Source organism: Megascapheus bottae, chromosome 14, assembly GCF_031878675.1.
Source record: "Megascapheus bottae isolate mThoBot1 chromosome 14, mThoBot2.hap1, whole genome shotgun sequence".
In the NCBI taxonomy this organism is placed as follows: Eukaryota; Metazoa; Chordata; class Mammalia; order Rodentia; family Geomyidae; genus Megascapheus; species Megascapheus bottae.
This window is the reverse complement of record NC_143522.1, coordinates 32,699,368-32,719,892: the sequence shown is the minus strand read 5'-3', so window position 1 is coordinate 32,719,892 and position 20,525 is coordinate 32,699,368. Positions and strand designations below refer to the sequence as shown.

General features: G+C 47.4%; 2 pseudogenes and 1 gene segment (V, D, J or C); all 3 read left to right on the top strand.

The window, feature by feature from the left end:
• Positions 1–274: 274 nt before the first annotated feature.
• Positions 275–798, top strand: LOC150055003 (immunoglobulin heavy variable 3-72-like). The segment is given in 2 exon segments: positions 275–320; positions 422–798. Coding segments are annotated over 2 exon segments (423 nt in total).
• A 7,608-nt stretch (positions 799–8,406) lies between these two features.
• On the top strand, positions 8,407–8,942 carry LOC150055002 (immunoglobulin heavy variable 3-21 pseudogene; annotated as a pseudogene).
• A 3,730-nt stretch (positions 8,943–12,672) lies between these two features.
• On the top strand, positions 12,673–13,223 carry LOC150055001 (immunoglobulin heavy variable 3-74 pseudogene; annotated as a pseudogene).
• The last annotated feature ends 7,302 nt before the right edge of the window (positions 13,224–20,525 follow it).

The window sequence follows — 20,525 nt, the reverse complement described above, 5'->3', positions numbered from 1 at the left end:
TCCTGCCTCAGGCTCCCATGGAGAGGCAGCTACAGGGAGAACCACAGCACAAGGTCAAGGTGTCATGATTGACTGAAGGTGACCATGGTCACCAAACTCCCCCAGCACAGTCACCTCTGCTCTGGAGCTCCATCTCTGAGACTCCTGCCCCACAGCTGGCTTTATAGCAGAGGCCATGCAAATGGGACGTCCCTCTGCTCATGAAAACCAGCCAGCCCTGCCCTGAAGCTCTGTGAGCTGGAGTCCATCCAGTGACTGACACACACCACTCACCATGGAGCTGGGCCTGCGCTGGGTTTTCCTGGTGGCTGTGTTCAAAGGTGATTGATGGGGAAGCAGAGACCCTGAGTGTGTGAGTGGAGCTGGTGGAGGAAGAGTGGTGAGTGTGAGCATGACTGACCAGGATTGTCTGTGTTTGCAGGTGTCCAGTGTGAGGTGCAGCTGTTGGAGTCTGGGGGAGGCTTGGTGCAGCCTGGAGGGTCCCTGAGAATCTCCTGTGCAGCCTCTGGATTCACTTTCAGTGATTACTACATGAGCTGGATCCGCCAGGCTCCAGAGAAAGGCCTGGAGTGGGTGGGAGTCATTAGGAACAAAGCTAATGGTAACACAGCAGAATATGCTGCCTCCGTGAAGGGCCGCTTCACCATCTCTAGAGACGACAGCAAGAACACACTTTACCTGCAGATGAGCAGCCTGAGAGTGGAGGACACAGCCATCTATTTCTGTGCTAGAGACACAGTGCAGGAAGTGCAGTGCAGGCCCAGACACAAACCTCCCTGCAGGAGCACTTGGAACTAACAGGGGGCGCTCGGCACAGCTTGTAGCCAGGTCAGCCTGGCAGCAGAGCAGAGCTGAGCCAGGCCTGGGCTCCTGGTGTCTGTGCTGCCTCTGGGCCCAGCAGTGGTCTCAGGATTCCTCCTTCATTTATCACCTGCACTCTCCTGTGATGGCTCTCATCTTTAATTATGACTATTAAAAATGACAGAGAGGGGCCATGAGTTTGGCCTAGTGGTAGAGTGCTTGCCTAGCATGCAGTAAGACCTGGGTTCGATTCCTTGGTACCACATACATAGCAAAAACCAGAAGTGGTGCTCAGGCTCAAGTGTTAGAGATCTAACCTTGAGAAAGTCCAAGGACAGTGCTCAAGCCCTGAGCTTAAGCCCCGACTGGCAAAAAAAAAAAATGGCAGAGAGTATCACTTTAGAAGCAACATGTCTCTGCAGTGGTCACCAGTGTTGAATCTTGAAGAAATCAGGGGACCTGTTGATTCCATGAGACTCAAGGCAAAGATTCCAAGATTCACAGAGTTGGAGTTCATTCTATGAACAACAGGGAAAAGTCCTGGCCTGGTGACTCAAGCCTGTGATCAAGATACCTGTGGAGGCACAATCTTAATGAGAGCCCCATCTCAGTCAACAATCTGGATGTGGTGACCATTTTTTTGTGAAAACTGGTGAATAGGTAGCAAGTGTAAAAATCACTCTATGGATCCTGTCCTGGGCAAAAACACAACATACTTCTGGAAAAGTAAGTGAAATCAGAAACAGTGACAGAAAGGCTCCAGTGGCAGGTGTGGGTCTAACAAATTGGATCCTGAGGATGAAAAAGTACAGAGAGAGAGAGAGAGGAGAGGAGAGGAGAGGAGAGGAGAGGACAGGAGAGGAGAGGACAGGAGAGGAGAGGAGAGGAGAGATGAGAGAGGAGAGAGAGTGCAGATCACTCACCTTCATGTTGGCTCTTCCATGTGCTGTAGCTCTGAGCACAGAGATTTAGAATTTACCTAACGGGATTTCTCTTACTTAATGACTCTTATTAACACAACCTGATTTTACTTTGCCTATGAACCAAATGTAAGTTGGGATTCTCAAGTTATGAAACCCAGGGCTCAGCCATAGACTTAGAGCTCAGCCTACTGCGTCCTGTGAGATGTCGTGTCTAGGCCACATGGAGTGTATATAGACCTGGCCTTGCTGTGCTCGTCTATCCAGAAGTTTCCTCCACCACTGACAGATGTGGGAATCCTGTGGACGGAGCCTCTGGGCATGGTGACCAGGTCCCTGTGCTCATTCATGGACACTGTCACTGTGCAAGGGAATCAAGGGTCAGGACGGGCTATCCCAGGGGACCCTCAAGCCATCCAGCTGTCCTCCTAGGTCCATACCCCTCCCATGATACCAAACAATCCTGTTCATTTCTCCATGAAATTCGGATCAGAAAAGACCTCGTTTCATATCCTGAACAAGAACTTGTGTGTGAACTGTACAGACTTCAGGAAGGTGACTTCCAGACTGTAAGGAGTTTCCTATGGACAAGTTTTCTGGGTAATGGCACAAATCATTCACTCATCAGGAGATAACTGTTCCTGTGTCCATGTGGATACGTATCATAAAGGACAATTTGTATCATAAATGTGTTGGGAGCCAGAGTGGCATCAAACTGTACCTTGATTTGCATCAGACAATTGCTTTATTGTCTTATTGTTTTCTGACCTGAGATTTACCATATGAATGTAACACCTGGAAGTTCCCTGGTTTCAAGAAGGGATATAAGCCTTGAGTTGAAAATAAACGCTGCTACAGTCTTTACCTGGGCTGCAGACCTCCCGGACCCCATGTGTTTGTCTCTCTTTTATTTTTTCCAGTCCCTGCACCCTATTTCAGGAACCCCAATATGCTGCCGGTAGGCCCCGGCATAAATGTACAAATCATAAAGGGCAATCCGGATCTCTGGAATGATGTCCTTGCCTCCAAACCATTGTGAACTATGAGTCTGCTGCATAACATCAGGTCTGTTATAAAGAGTAAATAAAGGATTAATAACTCTGTGTATAGCTGTGTCACAGTTAGAAGACTTTCCCTGTCCACCATCACATTCTATGATCTTGAGAGGACCTGGTTCTCAGGAGCAGTGAGGTCACTGCTTGCTTGCTATTTTATGGTGATGACTGCACAGCTGTGTATGAATTTAAATACCAACCTAGGCTCAGAGCGAAACAGATGAAGAAATATATGGTTCAATGTTGGGGTACTTCTCAGATGTCTAGGCAGGGGATAAGATGGCGACAGAGTCCACGTATAATCCTGGGGACACAGACTCCAGAGACCAGACTCTCGGTTCAGGTCTAACCTTATTTTACAAAACGTGCTCACTAAATACAGATTGAGCGGTGGCTGCCACGTCACCAAATAGGGACATCCCTGAATGTGACCTTCAGCCAATGGTGCCCTGTGACACACCCCACTTGCACCAACCAGGAGGGTCCAGGCGCCCTCTGGCTCTAGACTGCTTGCATCACTGAGTCTGTACAAGCTGAAGCACAGGTGGCAAGCAGCAGGGTTCCTGTAGCTACCCCACAGTTCCCCCTTTTTCTTTATTTATGGACACTCATAATGGAATGTAGGATGGGCCCTAAATGGTGGGCAAAGACATCAGCTAGACTCAACCAACTTAGCTAAGGAAAACATGGGTCCTGCTGCTGTGGAAATGAGCTTGGTGGGCCAAAGAGGACTAGGGCTAGGTGGGTTCCAGATGGGATTGGAGTAAACGGGAATCACAGCCCCCATATCCTCCCCAGCATGCTTGGAGGGAAGATAATTGTTCATGTAGCAGAGTAGTCATCCAGGGCATTTTTTTCTGGATAGGTCGGTGTCCTGGGCTGTATAGGTGAGGTCAGGAATGTGGAGGCAAGATTCAGGTCAGCTGGCTGCGGCTGGCGGTGGTGTTGCTGAGAGGCCATTTCATGGTGGCAGGCACTTGTAGATTGCCTACTCCTGAAACTTGAGAGTTAGCAGTTATGCAAAGAAGGGGAATCATGTGCTGTCCAAGACAGTGGAAGGGTTTGGGGCCTATCGCAGAGGTGGCCAGGTGGGGGGGCCGGGTGCTCTCTGCCTCCTGACTGCTTGCAGCCACGTACACACACTGAGTATGTACATGATTAAGGGCAGATGGCAAAGAGCAGGGTTCCCCCACAGACTGGAGGGAATTCTTAGTGTCTGTATCTCAGAATCTTCTGCTGTCTGTGGAACTGCAGAGAAGGGCAGCTGGCCGCAGGAGCTAGGGTAAGACAGACCCTGTGACCTGGAGTGCAGAGATAGAACCCAGCCCCTCCACACCTGCTATCATGGAGCCGCTGCTGACGCCTGTGACTCCCAGGACGCCTAGCGTTGGGTGGGCTGTGATCACTTGGGCAGGTGGTGGAGCCCCACCCACCGAGAGTTGTGGGGGTAACGGGGTGATGCAGGTGCGTGTGGTTGGCACTGCACATCCTTACGCTGACATTTGCAGACACTATTCAATATTTCTACAAAATCCAGAATAATTGTTTCAGTGATTTACTGAGACAAAATGATTGTACATGCAGCATATAACTAAGCATATAATGTATATTTCCCAATATATAAATTTACATATATTGAAAGTGTGAAATCTGTCCTCTAAAGCTGTGAAGAATGCCGTCTCCAGTCAGCCATCCAACACTGCACCAGACCTGGCAAAGCACCAGCCCCGCAGCGCTTACGCATGGAGGGAGCTCAGTACCACAGGCCAAGACCTCAGCAACCGATCTGAGGACAGAGTTCCCTGGAACCATAGTCACAGAGCCACGCCCAGAGTACAAATTGTCGTGAATGCCATGCAAAGGCAGAGCCGTGACCAGTACTGGATATGGATGCTGTGTCAATGGTGTGTGTGCCTTCACACGCACACTCATGAAGAGAACAGGGACCGGCTGTCGTCCCCACCACCGTTGTGTCTGTGGGAGCAGAAGACAGATTCCCGTGGAGGCAACATTCCTGCCACAATCAATATGGTGCAGGCAAAGGCAGAGTCGTGACCAAAGTTCCGGGTGAGTGTTGTGTGTGATGACCTCATGCAGGAACATGAAGAGAAGAGGAACATTGTGTAGTTTCCATTCTTGCAAGAACAAAAACAATACAATTGAGCTACAACAGAGAACTGAAGTGGAGGAGCCGGGAGACAGGAGGCAGGGCAGGAACATGGCAAGCGGGTATGGTGCGTGAGCTGGTCCGGACCTAAATAGGGTCAAGTCAGGGGCCAGGGTCACAGGACCAGTAGATTTGGTAACTTGTTTCCCAAGCTGACACCCCAGGGCTTCTGACAAGTGTGGCAGCTGGGAGGCAGGGACTTGCCATCACCCTGTCATGGGGACAAGGTGCCAGACCCAAGATGGAGCCAGCCAGACCCCACCCCCACTCCATTAGAGTGGAAACAAGTGTCTCATAGGAAACACAACCAAAGACAAACCTAGAGCCCAATCAAATAATGGTCAAAAGGCCTACCCGTATTGGCAGGTCCTGAGAAGATGTTCCGTATCACTCAAATCCAACCACAATGAAACACCAGCTCATCTAAGCTGGGGTGACTGACCTCCAAAACCCTGAAGAACTCGAATGCTGGGGCCATGTGCAGTGGGCGCGGCTTCTCTTGGAGACAACACACACCCTGAAGACTTGAGCTGCTTTTCGGGCATTTTCTGTAGCATTATTCTCATTGGGAAGGGACTGGAATTATGGTAAAGGTTAAATAAGAGAATTATAAATGAAGAAAGAGTGATAGGTGTGGACAATGAAATTGTATCCACACCCAGAAAGGAAGAAAGACTGCCATTTGTGATAGACCTGCAGGAAGTTAGGATACAGGAAATGATAACAGAAAGACAACATCACATTACTCTGTGGGGAGCCGGAGCGGCCGCCACTAAACAACCTCTTAGTCCTCCTTATCTGGTATGTGAATGCAGAGCGTTTGCTCTTTCCTCTGAGTCTGCGCGTATGACGTCAGAGGCCTGACCAATCCCGAGTTTTAAAACGGCCCTGGCAACGGAGCGACCAATGGCAAAAAACCCCGGGTTCCTTGATTGTATGTAAGCAGCTGCATTTCCCTGCCCAGGCCCTTTTCGCTTCCTGCTCCCCCTTCAATCAAAAGGCTCTCCGATAAAGTATGATTTGAGAAGAATCCTCGAGTGGTGGTCGTTCTTCCTCGCTGGTCGAGGAGCTCGACTGCAGAGAAGAGAAAACGAAGCAGGAGTTTCTAGAGAACGAGGAAGGATGGAAGGAGACAGAACAGAGAGAGACAGAACAGAAGTTGGGCACAAAATTGTGAGCAGAAAAGGAATCAGTTCCTGGGTTCCACTGTACAGGAGAGCTGTAATTAAGAACAATGTGTCACCATGTCAATATTACACAGCATGGTATTTAATTCTCTCATCCAATAAAATATGCATTATGAGATGGTGGGTAGGTCATCGCTCAGACATCTTTCTTACACACACGCACACTGAATCTTCTCATTTACTGCACTGACAGACATACTCAGGATGTGTGAGTACAGTGTCGAGTTATCATCATGGTAATGGCACAGGGTTCTAACTCAATGCGATGAAGGGGAGGCTGTTCAAATTCTGAAGTTTGTATGTCACACTAATCTCAGGACACACCCTGGTTTGCTCCCCAAAATTGCATCCTCATAAGGAAATGAATGAAAACCTGAAAGGCCCTTTTTTACTTAATTAATAGAAGGGTTACAGTTATATTTGCCAGATAGAAGGTGCATTACTTCACAAACATTTATACCCCTTCTCATGGTTTTGTCCCATTTCCCTCCCCACCCCCCTTTTTTTTTCAATTTCTCAGTCTTGGATTTCTCATCATGAATTCAAGATCCAAGCAGTTAACTGGAGGTAATAGTCTCAAGGACTTTCCTGCCTGGGTAGCTCTTCACCATTTATCCCCTGCCCTCACCTGTGATGGCTGTCATCTTGACCTATGATCATTAAAATGACACAAAGTATCACTTTGGAAGCAAACATGTCTCTGCAGTGATGACCAGTGTTGGATCCTGAAGACATCAGGGGACCTGGTGGTTCCATGAGACTCAGGGCAAAGATTCCAGGATCCACAGAGCTGGATTCATTCTCTAATCAGGAGGGAGAAGTCCTGGCCTGGTGACTCGAGTCTGGAACCCTAGCTAACTCTGGAGACCTGACTGGACAAAACCTTAATGAGATCCCCAGCTCAGTCAATACTGTGGACGTGGTGACCATTCCCTGAGACTCCAGCTCTGTAGGAGACAAGTGTGCAATCAGTGTGTGGAACCTGTCCAGGGAAAATGACAAGACACTTCTAGAAAAATACCTAACACCTCTACCCATGGCCTGTAGAACACTGCATCGTGATCTTTGCTTGACCTAACAGAATTATTCCCAGCAATTCATTCTCTTACCTAGTGATTCTTGTTATTACATCCTCTTTCTCTCTTTTTGCAACAACCAACTATAATTTGGGATCCCAAATCTATAACAAAAGAGGGTCAGCCATTCACCTAGATCTCAACCTACAGAAACGTGGGAAAAGTTGGTGGGGCCGCTCAGTCCCCACTGACCAGGACTTCTTGCTGTCATCCATGGGGAAATTGAAGTGGAAACGAGAAATGTGGGTCAGGACTGGCCTGACAACCTACCATGTGCTTGTGGAACTAGCCTTGCTATGCTCCGTCTGTCCTGGGGTACAGAGGAAGGATTACAGAGCCCAACAGGAAACAGGTCAGGACGAAATCAGTTCACTGCTTGGCTGTGCTGGGGGAGGGGAAGCATTGCCATGTGTCCATACTTACCAAGTCAACACCTAACTATGAAGACTTTATTTACATGTTGTCACTCAGAGAACTGATTATGAATACACCATACAGGTGCTATTGTTAGAGATATTAAAAATAAAAGAGAAAAAACAAGCAAGACACCTATGGCTTGATGAATGATGTCATCTACCATACATCACCTGCTTGACTCATGTTCTCAGCACAGGAAGGAGGCTCTGCAACCTCTCCAGATGACCACCATTCTCCTGGAACCACACCAGGACCTGATGGACCTCGACGTGGGGTGTGCAGGAAAAGGGATCAGGGGAGAATTTAACAGCCTAGAAAATCCAGCAGATGTCCAGAAGCTTTCATAACAGTTACACATTTTGCTCATTTACTAGCAGAAACCATTCATCTTCTCCTCTGTGTGTTTTTTCAATTCATAAATGTAAAGCAGAATGCTCACCAGGCACAATGGCACAGTGAGAGGACATGTTTATCCCCTCTGCGCCCACACAAGTCTCAAAGTTCTCCACTCCTGCCTCAGGCTCCCATGGAGATGCAGCTACAGTGAGAACCACAGCACAAGGTCAAGGTGTCATGATTGACTGAAGGTGACCATGGTCACCAAACTCCCCCAGCACAGTCACCTCTGCTCTGGAGCTCCATCTCTGAGACTCCTGCCCCACAGCTGGCTTTATAGCAGAGGCCATGCAAATGGGACGTCCCTCTGCTCATGAAAACCAGCCAGCCCTGCCCTGAAGCTCAGTGAGCTGGAGTCCATCCAGTGACTGACACACACCACTCACCATGGAGCTGGGCCTGCGCTGGGTTTTCCTGGTGGCTATGTTCAAAGGTGATTGATGGGGAAGCAGAGACCCTGAGTGTGTGAGTGGAGCTGGTGGAGGAACACTGGTGAGTGTGAGCATGCCTGACCAGGATTGTCTGTGTTTGCAGGTGTCCAGTGTGATGTGCAGCTGGTGGAGTCTGGGGGAGGCTTGGTGCAGCCTGGGGGTTCCCTGAGACTCTCCTGTGTAGCCTCTGGATTCAATATTGGAAGTTACTACATGAGCTGGGTCCGCCAGGCTCCAGGGAAGGGGCTGGAATGGATTTCATCCATCTGGAGTAGTAACATATACTACGCAGACTCCGTGAAGGGCCGCTTCACCACCTCCACGGACAACGGCAAGAACACAGTTTACCTGCAGATGAGCAGCCTGAGAGTGGAGGACACAGCCATCTATTACTGTGCTAGACACACAGTGCAGGAAGTGCAGTGCAGGCCCAGACACAAACCTCCCTGCAGGGGCGCTTGGGACCAGCAGGGGGCGCTCTGCATACACTGAATTCTTGGTCAGACTGGGAGCAGAGCAGAACATTCAGGGCTGACCCCACTGCCAGCTCTGCCTCCCCACATGACTTGAAGTCTTCCCAGACGGCTCTCTAGCTTGTGACCCTTGCTATTTGTCCCTCTCTGCAAATGTAGATTTCCAGGTCTTTCATTTCTATGTATTAGTTTTAGTTTAGGATGAATTCTTGAATGGACATGGCACAGCACCACAGCTGGGCAGGTGTCAAGTTGTTGAGGTCACTAAGGTCAACTCTGAGGAGGTTAAGGACCTTCTCAGTCATTTCCTCTCAGACGCCTGAGGAGACAGTGGACACCGTGGATAGATGAGTCATAGAAACTCGGGCTGAAGACAGCAGGGATGTTTGCCAAAGCCAAGGACTCCATGCCACTGGGGAATTCAAATCCCACCATTCCTCACACACAGCACAGGAGTCCAGCCTGGCTTTGATCCCATGGTCTCCTTTTCCTTGTTGATGACACATGCGGGAGGCCAATGATCAGGACTGGGAGCCTGCACTGTGACCCACTGAGACGCCCAGTCATGCCAAAGCTCAGTGTGGTCACCTGCAGAGGCTCAGGACCAGCTCACCCAGGAACATGGTCTCTCTCTCTCTCTCTCTCTCTCTCTCTCTCTCTCTCTCTCTCTCTCTCTCTCTCTCTCTCTCTCTTTCTTCCCTTCTACAAAGACTGTATATGACGGGGAGTATGGTTTGGAATCACATCAACAGCTCTACAGTGGATTCTCTTGATTCTAGCACTGCTGACATTTCCTCAGTTGTCTCTGTGCTGCCCACACCTCTCTGTTGCACTCAATCCACATGCAGCTGTGGTCTGTATTCAGTCTGTAAACCTGAGGCCCTGGACTGGTCTGGAGGTCAGTGTGGCAGTGGTCATGGTTCCTGCATGCCCTAGGAGGAACTGACTGGCCTGCCCCAGTCTCCACTCTGTGACCTTCTCAGTGTCCTCTCTGTAGCCCTCCGGATCCTCAGGGGTTTTCTGTAGCTAAGGGGACCGTGGATGTGGATACAAACTGTCATCACATGGATCTCCCTGCATGGCCCTGGTTGTCAGGAACGCGTCCACTGCTGACTTAGGAACAGCTCAGGACACCACACCCCGGGCCTCGCTGAGCTCTGGAGAAGGCACAGGCGGGCTGCCTGCTCCAGGACTGGCCATGGGAAAGAGCTCTAGAGTCCCAGCTGGGCCTGGAGCAGACGCAGCCTCTGCCATGGAAGCCATGGAGTCTATGCTGTTCTGACTCCACCTCATCCAGGTTTTCACAGGGGAATTGGTGAGGAATTTAATACCATCCACACAGCTCATTCCCAACATTAGACGAGTGCTGGACTCAAAGGAGAGGAGACCATGGCCCACTCCAGATCCTACAGGAAACTTCCCAGGTGCTTACCATGTGTACTTGGACATGCAGTGGGTTCTGAGTGTGGGGAAGTGTGTGCATGTGTGTGGGGAGGTGAGTGCCTGTGTCTGCACTTGAACTCAGGCCTGAGTCCTGTCCCTGCAGTTTCTCCTGACACTCTACCACTGGATCTACAGCTCCATTGGAGACTTTCTACTGGTTCACTTTGGATGAGAGACCATGGAATTTCCTACTCCAGATAGATTTCACCTCACTCCTCAGATCTCAGCGCCCTGATGCACAAAGCTTTCAGGCAGGAGCCTCAGGCATCCAGCTAAGGATCTCATCCTTATTATCATTGACACTACTAAAGTATTTCTTTTTTTCATACATTTTGTAGTAATTAATGGAAGGGTTACATTATATTCATCACATAGAAGGTGCATTACTTCTCTAACGTAGATACCCTTTCTCATATCTTGGTCCTAATTTCCCGCCCCCACCCAGAACCCTCATCTTGTTTCCTCCCTCCCCATTTTATTTCAAATTACCAAATAAATATATATACAATATATCTGATAACTAGGTTAAATACTGTAACAATATGAGATAACCAAGGAACAGCAAAAGAAATGAGCGGTATCATAGTGCATTAAAGACAACAATCACTCATTATATGGCTTTTGTTTCTATATACTGGAGGTCCTTACATTCCGCATCATACTATATGTCCTTATATATTTAGGTTTTGTTCTATTGCAAATCTCTGCTATGAGAACCAAAGCTTTCTACTGGTTATTACACATGAGGGAAACCATTGAGACTATGTTCCTTTGAATCTGGCTTACTTCACTTAATATGATATTTTCTAAGTCTTTCCATTTCCTTACAAATTGTATGATGTCATATTTTCAGATAGCAGCATAGAATTCCATTGTGTATAAATACCACATCTTACTGATCCACTTATCAACTGAGGGGCATTTGAGTTGGTTCCATATATTTGCTGTGGTAAATAGTGCTTCAATGGGACAGCGCCATGCTGTGGAAGAAGTGACATGGATTCTGTCTTCTGAATGTCTGAGACTTGAGGCTGCTCTAGGATCAGTCACGGAGTACGGGCCCTGTGCTGAGGAGATGATGTGTTCTGTAGCCATGGATGACATGATCTGCCAGCAGTGTGTTCACACACAGTGAGACCAAAGGAGGAATTCTCAGGAAAGGAACCCAAAGTCACAAGGAGCATGTGCTCTATCATATAAAATAGTGTTTATCAAATAAAATCAGACACACTAAGTGATTTTAAATAGGAATACACACACACATGATCTTGTCCTTCTGTGCCCATAAATTTCACCAGTTGACTTATTTTCCAGTCATCTGCTAACTGAAGGTCATAGTCTCTGTGGAGGAAGGACAGGAAGAAGAAAAAACAGAGGAAGGGTTACAGAGTGTGACAGGAAACAGGTCAGGAAGAAATGTGTTCACTGCTTGGCTCTGCTGGGGGAGGGGAGCTTCCTAATGCTCCATATTTACCAAATCACTTTCTACCGAGGAAGACTTCATTGTACATATTGCATTTAGAGAAGTTATTCCAAATGCACAATACATATGACTTTAGTACAAATAATAAATACCCATTAATGAGAAAATCTAGAAAGACATCTATACTGTGATGAATGATGCGATCCACCATAAATCAACTGTGTGAACCCTGACTCTCTTGGTGTCATATGAGAATGAAGTCAAGTACAGCAGAGCCTCACATGGTCTCAGCACAGGAAGGAGGCTCTGCATCCTCTCCAGATGACCACCATTCTCCTGGAACCACACCAGGACCTGATGACCTCGACTTGATGTGTGCAGGACCAGGATTAGGGGAGAATTGAGCAGTATGTATAATCCAGAGGATGTGGAGAAGCTTTCATAATGGTATTACATTTTGCTCATTTACAAGGAGATACCATTCATCTTGTCTGACATTTTTTTGTTTTCAGTTCATAAATGTTAAGCAGAATGGTCACCAGGCACAATGGCAGATTGAGAGGACATGTTCATCCCCTCTGCACCCACACAAGTCTCAAAGTTCTCCACTCCGGCCTCAGGCTCCCATGGAGATGCAGCTACAGTGAGAACCACAGCACCAGGTCAAGGTGTCATGATTGACTGAAGGGGACCATTGTCACCAAACTCCCCCAGCACAGTCACCTCTGCTCTGGAGCTCCATCTGTGAGACTCCTGCCCCACAGCTGGCTTTATAGCAGAGGCCATGCAAATGGGACGTCCCTCTGCTCATGAAAACCAGCCAGCCCTGCCCTGAAGCTCTGTGAGCTGGAGTCCATCCAGTGACTGACACACACCACTCACCATGGAGCTGGGCCTGCGCTGGGTTTTCCTGGTGGCTATGTTCAAAGGTGACTGATGGGGAAGCAGAGACCCTGAGTGTGTGAGTGGAGCTGGTGGAGGAAGAGTGGTGAGTGTGAGCATGCCTGACCAGGATTGTCTGTGTTTGCAGGTGTCCAGTGTGATGTGCAGCTGGTGGAGTCTGGGGGAGGCTTGGTGCAGCCTGGGGGATCCCTGAGACTCTCCTGTGCAGCCTCCGGATTCACCTTCAGTGATTACTGGATGCACTGGGTCCGCCAGTCTCCAGAGAAAGGCCTTGAATGGGTTGCAAATATCAATGGAAATGGTGGTAGCACCAACTATGTCGCCTCTGTGAGGGGCCGCTTCACCATCTCCAGAGACAACAATAAAAACACACTGCATCTGCAAATGAACAGCCTGAGAACAGAGGACTCCGCCCTGTATTACTGTGCAAGAGACACAGTGACAGGAGCTGAGTGGCAGCCCAGACACAAACTTCTAAGCAGGGCTCAGGGCCAGCAGGGGGCGCTGAGCCCTGATCAGCTGCAGGGGTGAGGAGGAGATGTCTCCTGGTGCCTGGCTCCTCCACATCTCCCCAGCTTCCCAGGACCCTCCACATCTGTGTCTCCACTCACCTGGGCTGTCACTGAACACACAGTGCTCTGCTTCCCTCCTCATGGAAACACTGCACTCCTGACCACAGGAGTCAAGCACAGGGCTCACTCTTAAGGGCTGAGGTGACTCTGCCTGGTCTCCATAGTCCGGTCCTGAGGAGGCTCAGGGTCCCTGGTGAGTTCTTTCCTCACATTCAGGACAGGCTCTCAGAGGTTTCCCAGATGAGGACAGACTGAACTCTGGCTGTGAAAAGCTGGGGAGGGTCCGGCCCTGACTCAGGGATGCTCACATCCTGAGAGGCCCCAGGCTCCCCTCCTCCTCCTCTGGATAGGCCCATCAGACCCAGGCCTGGTCCAGCTGTCTTCTTGCAGCAGATTCATTTTCTCATTGGACAATACTAATTTTCACACCTCCCTTTCCTGTTTGTTCAACCAGTAAATGCAGCTTCTGACACAGTGCACTCCACCACAGCACCTGACAGCTCGTCCTGAGGAGGAGATGTGGCTTGTCCTCCTGTAGAAAGTAGGAAGGGACTGCTCGGGCTTCACTGTCCATGCCCTGCCCTTGTCCTCCTGCAAGGATGAACCGGGAAATGAAAATGGACAGGTCACAAGAATGACAGAACACAATGTGAAGTGGAGATAGAGCTGATTGGCTCTGCACAGACTGTCATGGCGTCACCCAACCCTCCCATCATGGAGGAGGCAGGAAGATGGGCTGATGGATGGTGAGGTCCATGACAGTGTCCAGGGGTCCGTGAGTCTTGACCTTGAGAACGCCTCAGGTTGAGTCACCTACAAAAGAGTCCTGGTGCAGGAAGGTCAATTCCCAGGTGGTCCTCCGTCCCTGAGCCCCAGGTCCTCTGTCCTCCCTCCCTGTGGTTCTCTGCCATCTTCTCTTTTTTCTCTCAAGGTTCAAATTACTGTGGAGATCCTTCTTCACCTCACCCCATCATGAAAGGAAAATTAACGTGTTTCTGGTTAGGCACATTGGCATGTAAATCACCTGGCCTCAGCAGATTTGCCTCCATTACCAAACCCCAATCTACCACTTCACTCTCAAGATCTCTTGTAAATCAAGCAAATGCTCAACTCATGGAGGCTTTTCTTTTTTTTTAGCTGGGTACTGGGGCTTGAACTCTGGGCCTAGGCATTGTCCCTGAGCTCCTCTGCTCAAGGCTAGTGCTCTCCACTTGAGCCACAGCACCACTTCTGGTTCACTGATGGCTCATTGGAGATTAGAGTCGTGAAGACCTTCAGGCCTGGGCTGGCTTTGTCCTGCGATCCTGAGATCGCAGCCTCCTGTATATCTAGGTTTGCAAGCATGAGTCACTGGTGCCAAGTAACTTTTCCATTCTTCACTCACCCTCATGTCTATTTGAAGACACTGCAGATCACATTTCTAGCAGGAAACATTTAATGGAGCTGTGTGAGCCTCTTCTCTCCTGTAAAGGCCCTGCAGATCAGATGGGTTTTGACCCCGGGGTGTGGGATGGTGGATCCACACCAAAGGTGATGCTGACAGAGACAGGAGGGGCAGCTGTGACCACTGCGCCTTAGAGATGGTGGCCTGGTTGTGTGGTTTGTAAAGATGCTTCCTTCTGAGTGGCTGTAGTTCAACTGTTCATTTGTTTATATTCATGAAATGAACTTAAAATTAAAATATTCTGTGATGAAAATTACAAAACAAAATTTCAGTACACATATACACATTGTGAGGCCAGTGCAAAAATAAAGCCTATTATCATGAATTAAATATAATAAACTCAAGGACACATGTAATTCATCATCTTAAATGGTTATATCATGTACATAAAAATAGATACAGAGAAGGGGGAGGAAGATGGCGCCGAGACAATAAGGACACTGCCTAGCTCTCTCTCACAAAAAGAGAGAACCAGGGAGTCCCATGAATCAATTACTTTAAGAAATACACAACAACAAACTCAAGAAGCAACGGAAAAGAGCCCAAACTGGAAAAGAAATCCAGATAAAGTTCACATCCAACTTTCTCAAAGAATTCGGATCGTGAGGACCCCTCCCCCCACCGTGCCAAGCCAAGAAAAGCGGCAGCGCTGGAGGGGGCGGTGGAGGGAGGCGGACCGGGCAGCACCGGCCGGGCAACCGGGTCAGCGAGCCATAGAAGCAGCGGAACCCAGACGCAGAACCAGAACAGCAAGCAACGGAACCCAGACGCGGACCACAAGCGGCGGCAGAGATCCGAGGGGAGTGAAGGATAATCCAACACCGTGCAGCACCCACATATGAACGCAGAGGCGTGAGTACTGCAGCGGGCCCCCAAACACAGAGCGGGTGCCAAGCCATAGAACTTAACTCAGACCCCTCCACCCCTCCTGAGAAGAGCAGGAACAGGGGGGCAAGGAACTTAGAATCCTCTCCCTTCCCTCAACAGCCCCCTCCCCCAGACCAATGACTGGAGATTGACAGGCGGGAGGCGCTAAGACCCAACACCCCACCAAGGGAGGCGGAGGTGTCCCAGTCCCCACCCGCCCACCAGGTTCCTCTCCCAGGCCTTTGACTGGAGACTGACAGGCGGGCTACGCCAAGACCCAGCACCCCACCAGGGGAGGCAGGGGTGTCCCAGCTCCCACCTGCCCACCTGGCTCCTCTCCCAGGCCACTGGGTCTGGAGAGCGGGGAGCACTGTGTCCCTGCCTTACAACAGCAGGTGGGGTGTACGGGACAATAGGAACCAGCATCTGACCCCCTCAAATCTTGAGCCGGGCATTCTCTAGCTGGGAATCCTAAGCCAGACAGCACCGAGGGCCCCCCCCACAGTCACAGACTCTCTGACAAAGCAGCAGGGAACTGAAGGGCCAACCAGCAGCCAAGCTCGCCTTCTGAGAATCAGAAGGGCTTGGCTCCGCCCTTGGAGCGCACGTCCTCAGCTGGGCCCCGCCCCTGAGAACAGAGCAGACAGCTGCAGGTCCTGCTGAGAGCCCCTAGAAACCCCCAAACTCCAGACCCTTGGCCGGGGGTTGCCCCTAGAAGCAGCACAGGAAAACCAACCATCAGCCCAGCACGCTGAGACAGAAGCTCTCAAATCCATCCCACGACCCACTGTGAGGCCACTGGCTGGGCTGAGAGCTAGTCCTACAGCGGCACACAGCCTCTGGGAATCGACTGAACACCTACAAAAATGGCAAACTCTGACATAGTCAGCAGAGGAATCAATTTGGCTGAAAACCACAGGTATTCACATACTCCCAGAACCACGGTCCCAATCCAAGCAAAGACCGCTACCTACTGACTACAGAGCGAACTACAACAACAGTTCTCGATGCCCAGGAGAGCTCAAAGAAGAATCACGACTTACATAAATAATCAAAGTCCCACGCAAAGCCCAAAAGACAACAAGAGCGAAGGGACGAGAGAGATGTCACCATCCCAAGAAATGACACCTGAAGAGACACGAAACATGACCCTACTCAAGGAGATGATTGTGAACATGACTAAAGAGATTAAAACAGAATTACAAAAACAATTCCAGGAACATAAGCAGGAAATCTCCAAAGAGCTCCTCGAATTCAAAAGAGAAATGGAAGAACAGATTAATACCCTCAGAGCAGACATGATCAGCTCAGCATCCACACTTCAAGCAAAAATGGAGGCATTAAGCAGCAGATTGACGGAGATGGAGAATAGAACATCAGAAACGGAAGACAAAACACACAGCTGGAACAGAGAATCGCCACCTTGGAAAAATCAGTCAGAATCTACCAGAGAGAGCTCCAGGAACTGGCAGATGCAGCAAAGAAGTCTAATCTTCATAAAATAGGGATAGAGGAGGGGGCCAAATTCCAGGACAAAGGTATGCAACCTTTATTCACCAAAATCATAGCAGAAAACTTCCCCAACTTCAAAAGGGAAAATACTCACATTATTGAAGGTTTCAGGACCCCAAGCAGGCAAGATCCTAGAAGGAACTCACCTAGACACATCATAGTAAAGACATTAGACCCGAATACCAAGGAATTGATCTTAAATGCTGCAAAAACAAAGAAGGAGCTATATTATAATGGGAAGAACATTCGAATTACAGCAGATCTCTCCACGCAAGCCCTAAATGCAAGAAAAGGTTGGAAAAACATCATTGATGTCCTGAAGACCAACAACTGCCAACCCAGACTGATATATCCAGCAAAGCTAACATTTACATTTGAGGGAGAAACAAGAATATTTCACTCCAAAGAGAAGCTTTATGAATACGTGCACACTAAACCAGCGTTACAAAGAATACTAATTAACCAAGAACAAATTGTAGAACATCAAGAACCCGCATCAAGAAGCAAACATCTATAATTCACTAAACACAAAAGGGGAAAAAAGAGAAAGAAACTTAGAAGTAAAAATAAATAACAACAATGGACACTGACCACTTCTCCATAATCTCCCTAAACGTGAACGGGCTGAACAATCCACTCAAAAGACACAGAGCAGCAGACTGGAATAAGAAACACCACCCATCCATATGTTGCCTCCAAGAGACACACCTCACTGCCAAAGACAGAAACAAATTCCAAGTGAAAGGCTGGAAACGAATTTTCCACTCCAATGCACCATGCAAAAAAGCAGGAGTAGCAATCTTAATCTCTGATAAAATTAACTTCTCAGTAAAATCAGTACACAAAGATAGAGATGGCCATTATATATTAGTAAAGGGTACAATCCATGCCCATAATATTACAGTTATAAACATCTACGCCCCCAACACGGGAGCACCCAAATTCATCAAACAAACTCTTTTAGAACTACAGAACAAGATAGACTCAAACACAATCATTGTTGGTGACCTCAACACTCCACTCTCAACAAATGACAGGTCAACTCAACAAAAGTTAAGCAAAGACACCATTGACTTAAATGACACCATAGCCCAGCTGGGCTTAACAGATATACACAGAGTCTTCCACCCAACGGCGAAACTTCTTACATTTTTCTCAGCAGCACATGGAACACACTCCAAAATAGATCATATAACAGTTCATACAGAAAACTTAAGCAGATACAAGAAGTCTGATATAATCCCATGCATCCTATCAGACCACAGTGGAGTCAGACTAATTCTGAACAATGCAGTCAAAGTCAAAAAACATTCAATCACATGGAAACTGAACAACACACTTCTGAATAACCCCTGGGTAACAGATCAGATAGAAATGAAATTTAAAACTTCCTTGAATGTAATGACAATCAAGAAACATCACAAAGAAACTTATGGGACACGGCAAAGGCAGTTCTAAGAGGCAAATTTATCGCACTACGAGTGCATATTAAAAAGACAGAGGAAGAGCACGTAAATAACCTTAAAAAAAACTGAAACACCTAGAGGAGCAAGAAAAAGTTAATTCTAAAACAGCTAAAAGGACAGAAATAACAAAAATAAAATCAGAAATTTCAGAGATTGAATTAAGATCTACTATACACAAAATTGATAAATCAAAAAGTTGGTTCTTTGAAAGAGTCAACAAAATTGACAGACCCTTGGCAAGATTAATCAAAAAAAGGAAAGGGGAGACTCAAATAAACAAGATTAGAGACCCCACGGGAACAATCACAACGGATTCCCAAGAAATCCAGTCCATAATGAATAGGTACTACCGGGGCCTATATTCAAAGAAACAAGAAAATCTAGTAGAAATGGATGATTTCTTAAATAAATATAGGCTACCCACACTGAACAACGATGAGGTAAACAAATTGAACAGACCAATTTCTTACAACGAAATTGCGGAAGCAATCAGGGAAATGCCAACCAAAAAAAGCCCAGGTCCAGATGGTTTCACTGCGGAATTCTACAAGACATTTAAAGATGAAATAACACCTATTCTCTTGAAACTCTTCCGAGAAATAGAAACAGAAGGAGCAATACCAAACTCATTTTATGAAGCTAATATTATTCTTTCCCCAAACCAGGGAAAGACCCAACAAAGAAAGAAAACTACAGACCTATCTCTCTAATGAACACAGATGCAAAACTCCTCAATAAAATATTAGCTAACAGAATCCAGAAACAAATTTAAAAAGTCATACACTATGATCAAGTGGGCTTCATCCCACAAATGCAAGGCTGGTTTAACATTTGCAAATCAATCAATGTAATACATCATATCAATAGCGCTAAAGATAAGAATCATATGATAATTTCTCTGGACGCAGAGAAGGCATTTGACAAAATACAACATCCGTTCATGTTGAAAGCACTAGAAAAAATAGGAATAAGAGGTACATTCCTCAAAATAGTGAAAGCCATATATGAAAAACGTACAGCCAGTATTATACTAAATGGAGAAAGACTGGAACCATTCACCTTAAAATCAGGAACTAGACAGGGATGCCCACTCTCTCCACTTCTCTTCAATATAGTGCTGGAACCCTTAGCCAGAGCAATAAGACAAGAAAAGGACATCAAAGGGAAAGAAGAAATTAAACTATCCTTATTCGCAGATGACATGATCCTCTACTTGAGTGACCCAACAAACTCCACTCCCAAACTACTAGAATTAATAAACCACTTTAGCAAAGTGGCAGGATACAAAATCAACCTTCAGAAGTCAGTAGCCTTCTTGTACACTAACAATACACAAACAGAAGGCCAAATCAAGAAAATGATCCCATTCGCAATAGCCCCCAAAAGAATAAAATACTTAGGAATATACTTAACCAAAGAAGTAAAGGAATTATTCAATGAAAATTATAAAAGCCTAATGAAAGAAATTAAAGAGGACACTAGGAAATGGAAAGACATCCCATGCTCATGGCTAGGGAGAATCAACATAGTGAAAATGGCTATACTGCCAAAACTGATATACAAATTCAATGCAATCCCCATCAAAATCCCAAAGACATTCTTTATGGAAATTGAAGATATTATCCAAAGATTCATATGGAACAAGAAAAGACCTAGAATAGCCAAAACAATTCTAGGCAAAAAGAGCAATGCTGGTGGTATTACAATACCAGACTTCAAACTCTACTATAGAGCCATAGTAACAAAAACTGCTTGGTACTGGCACAAAAACAGACCAGAAGATCAGTGGAACAGAATAGAAGACCCAGAAATAGAACCATATACCTATAGGCAACTTGCATTTGACAAAGGAGCCAAAGATATACAATGGAACAAACACAGTCTATTCAATTATTGGTGCTAGCAAAACTGGGCAGCCACATGCAGAAAACTAAAAATTGACCCTAGCCTTTCGCCATGCACAAGCATTAAC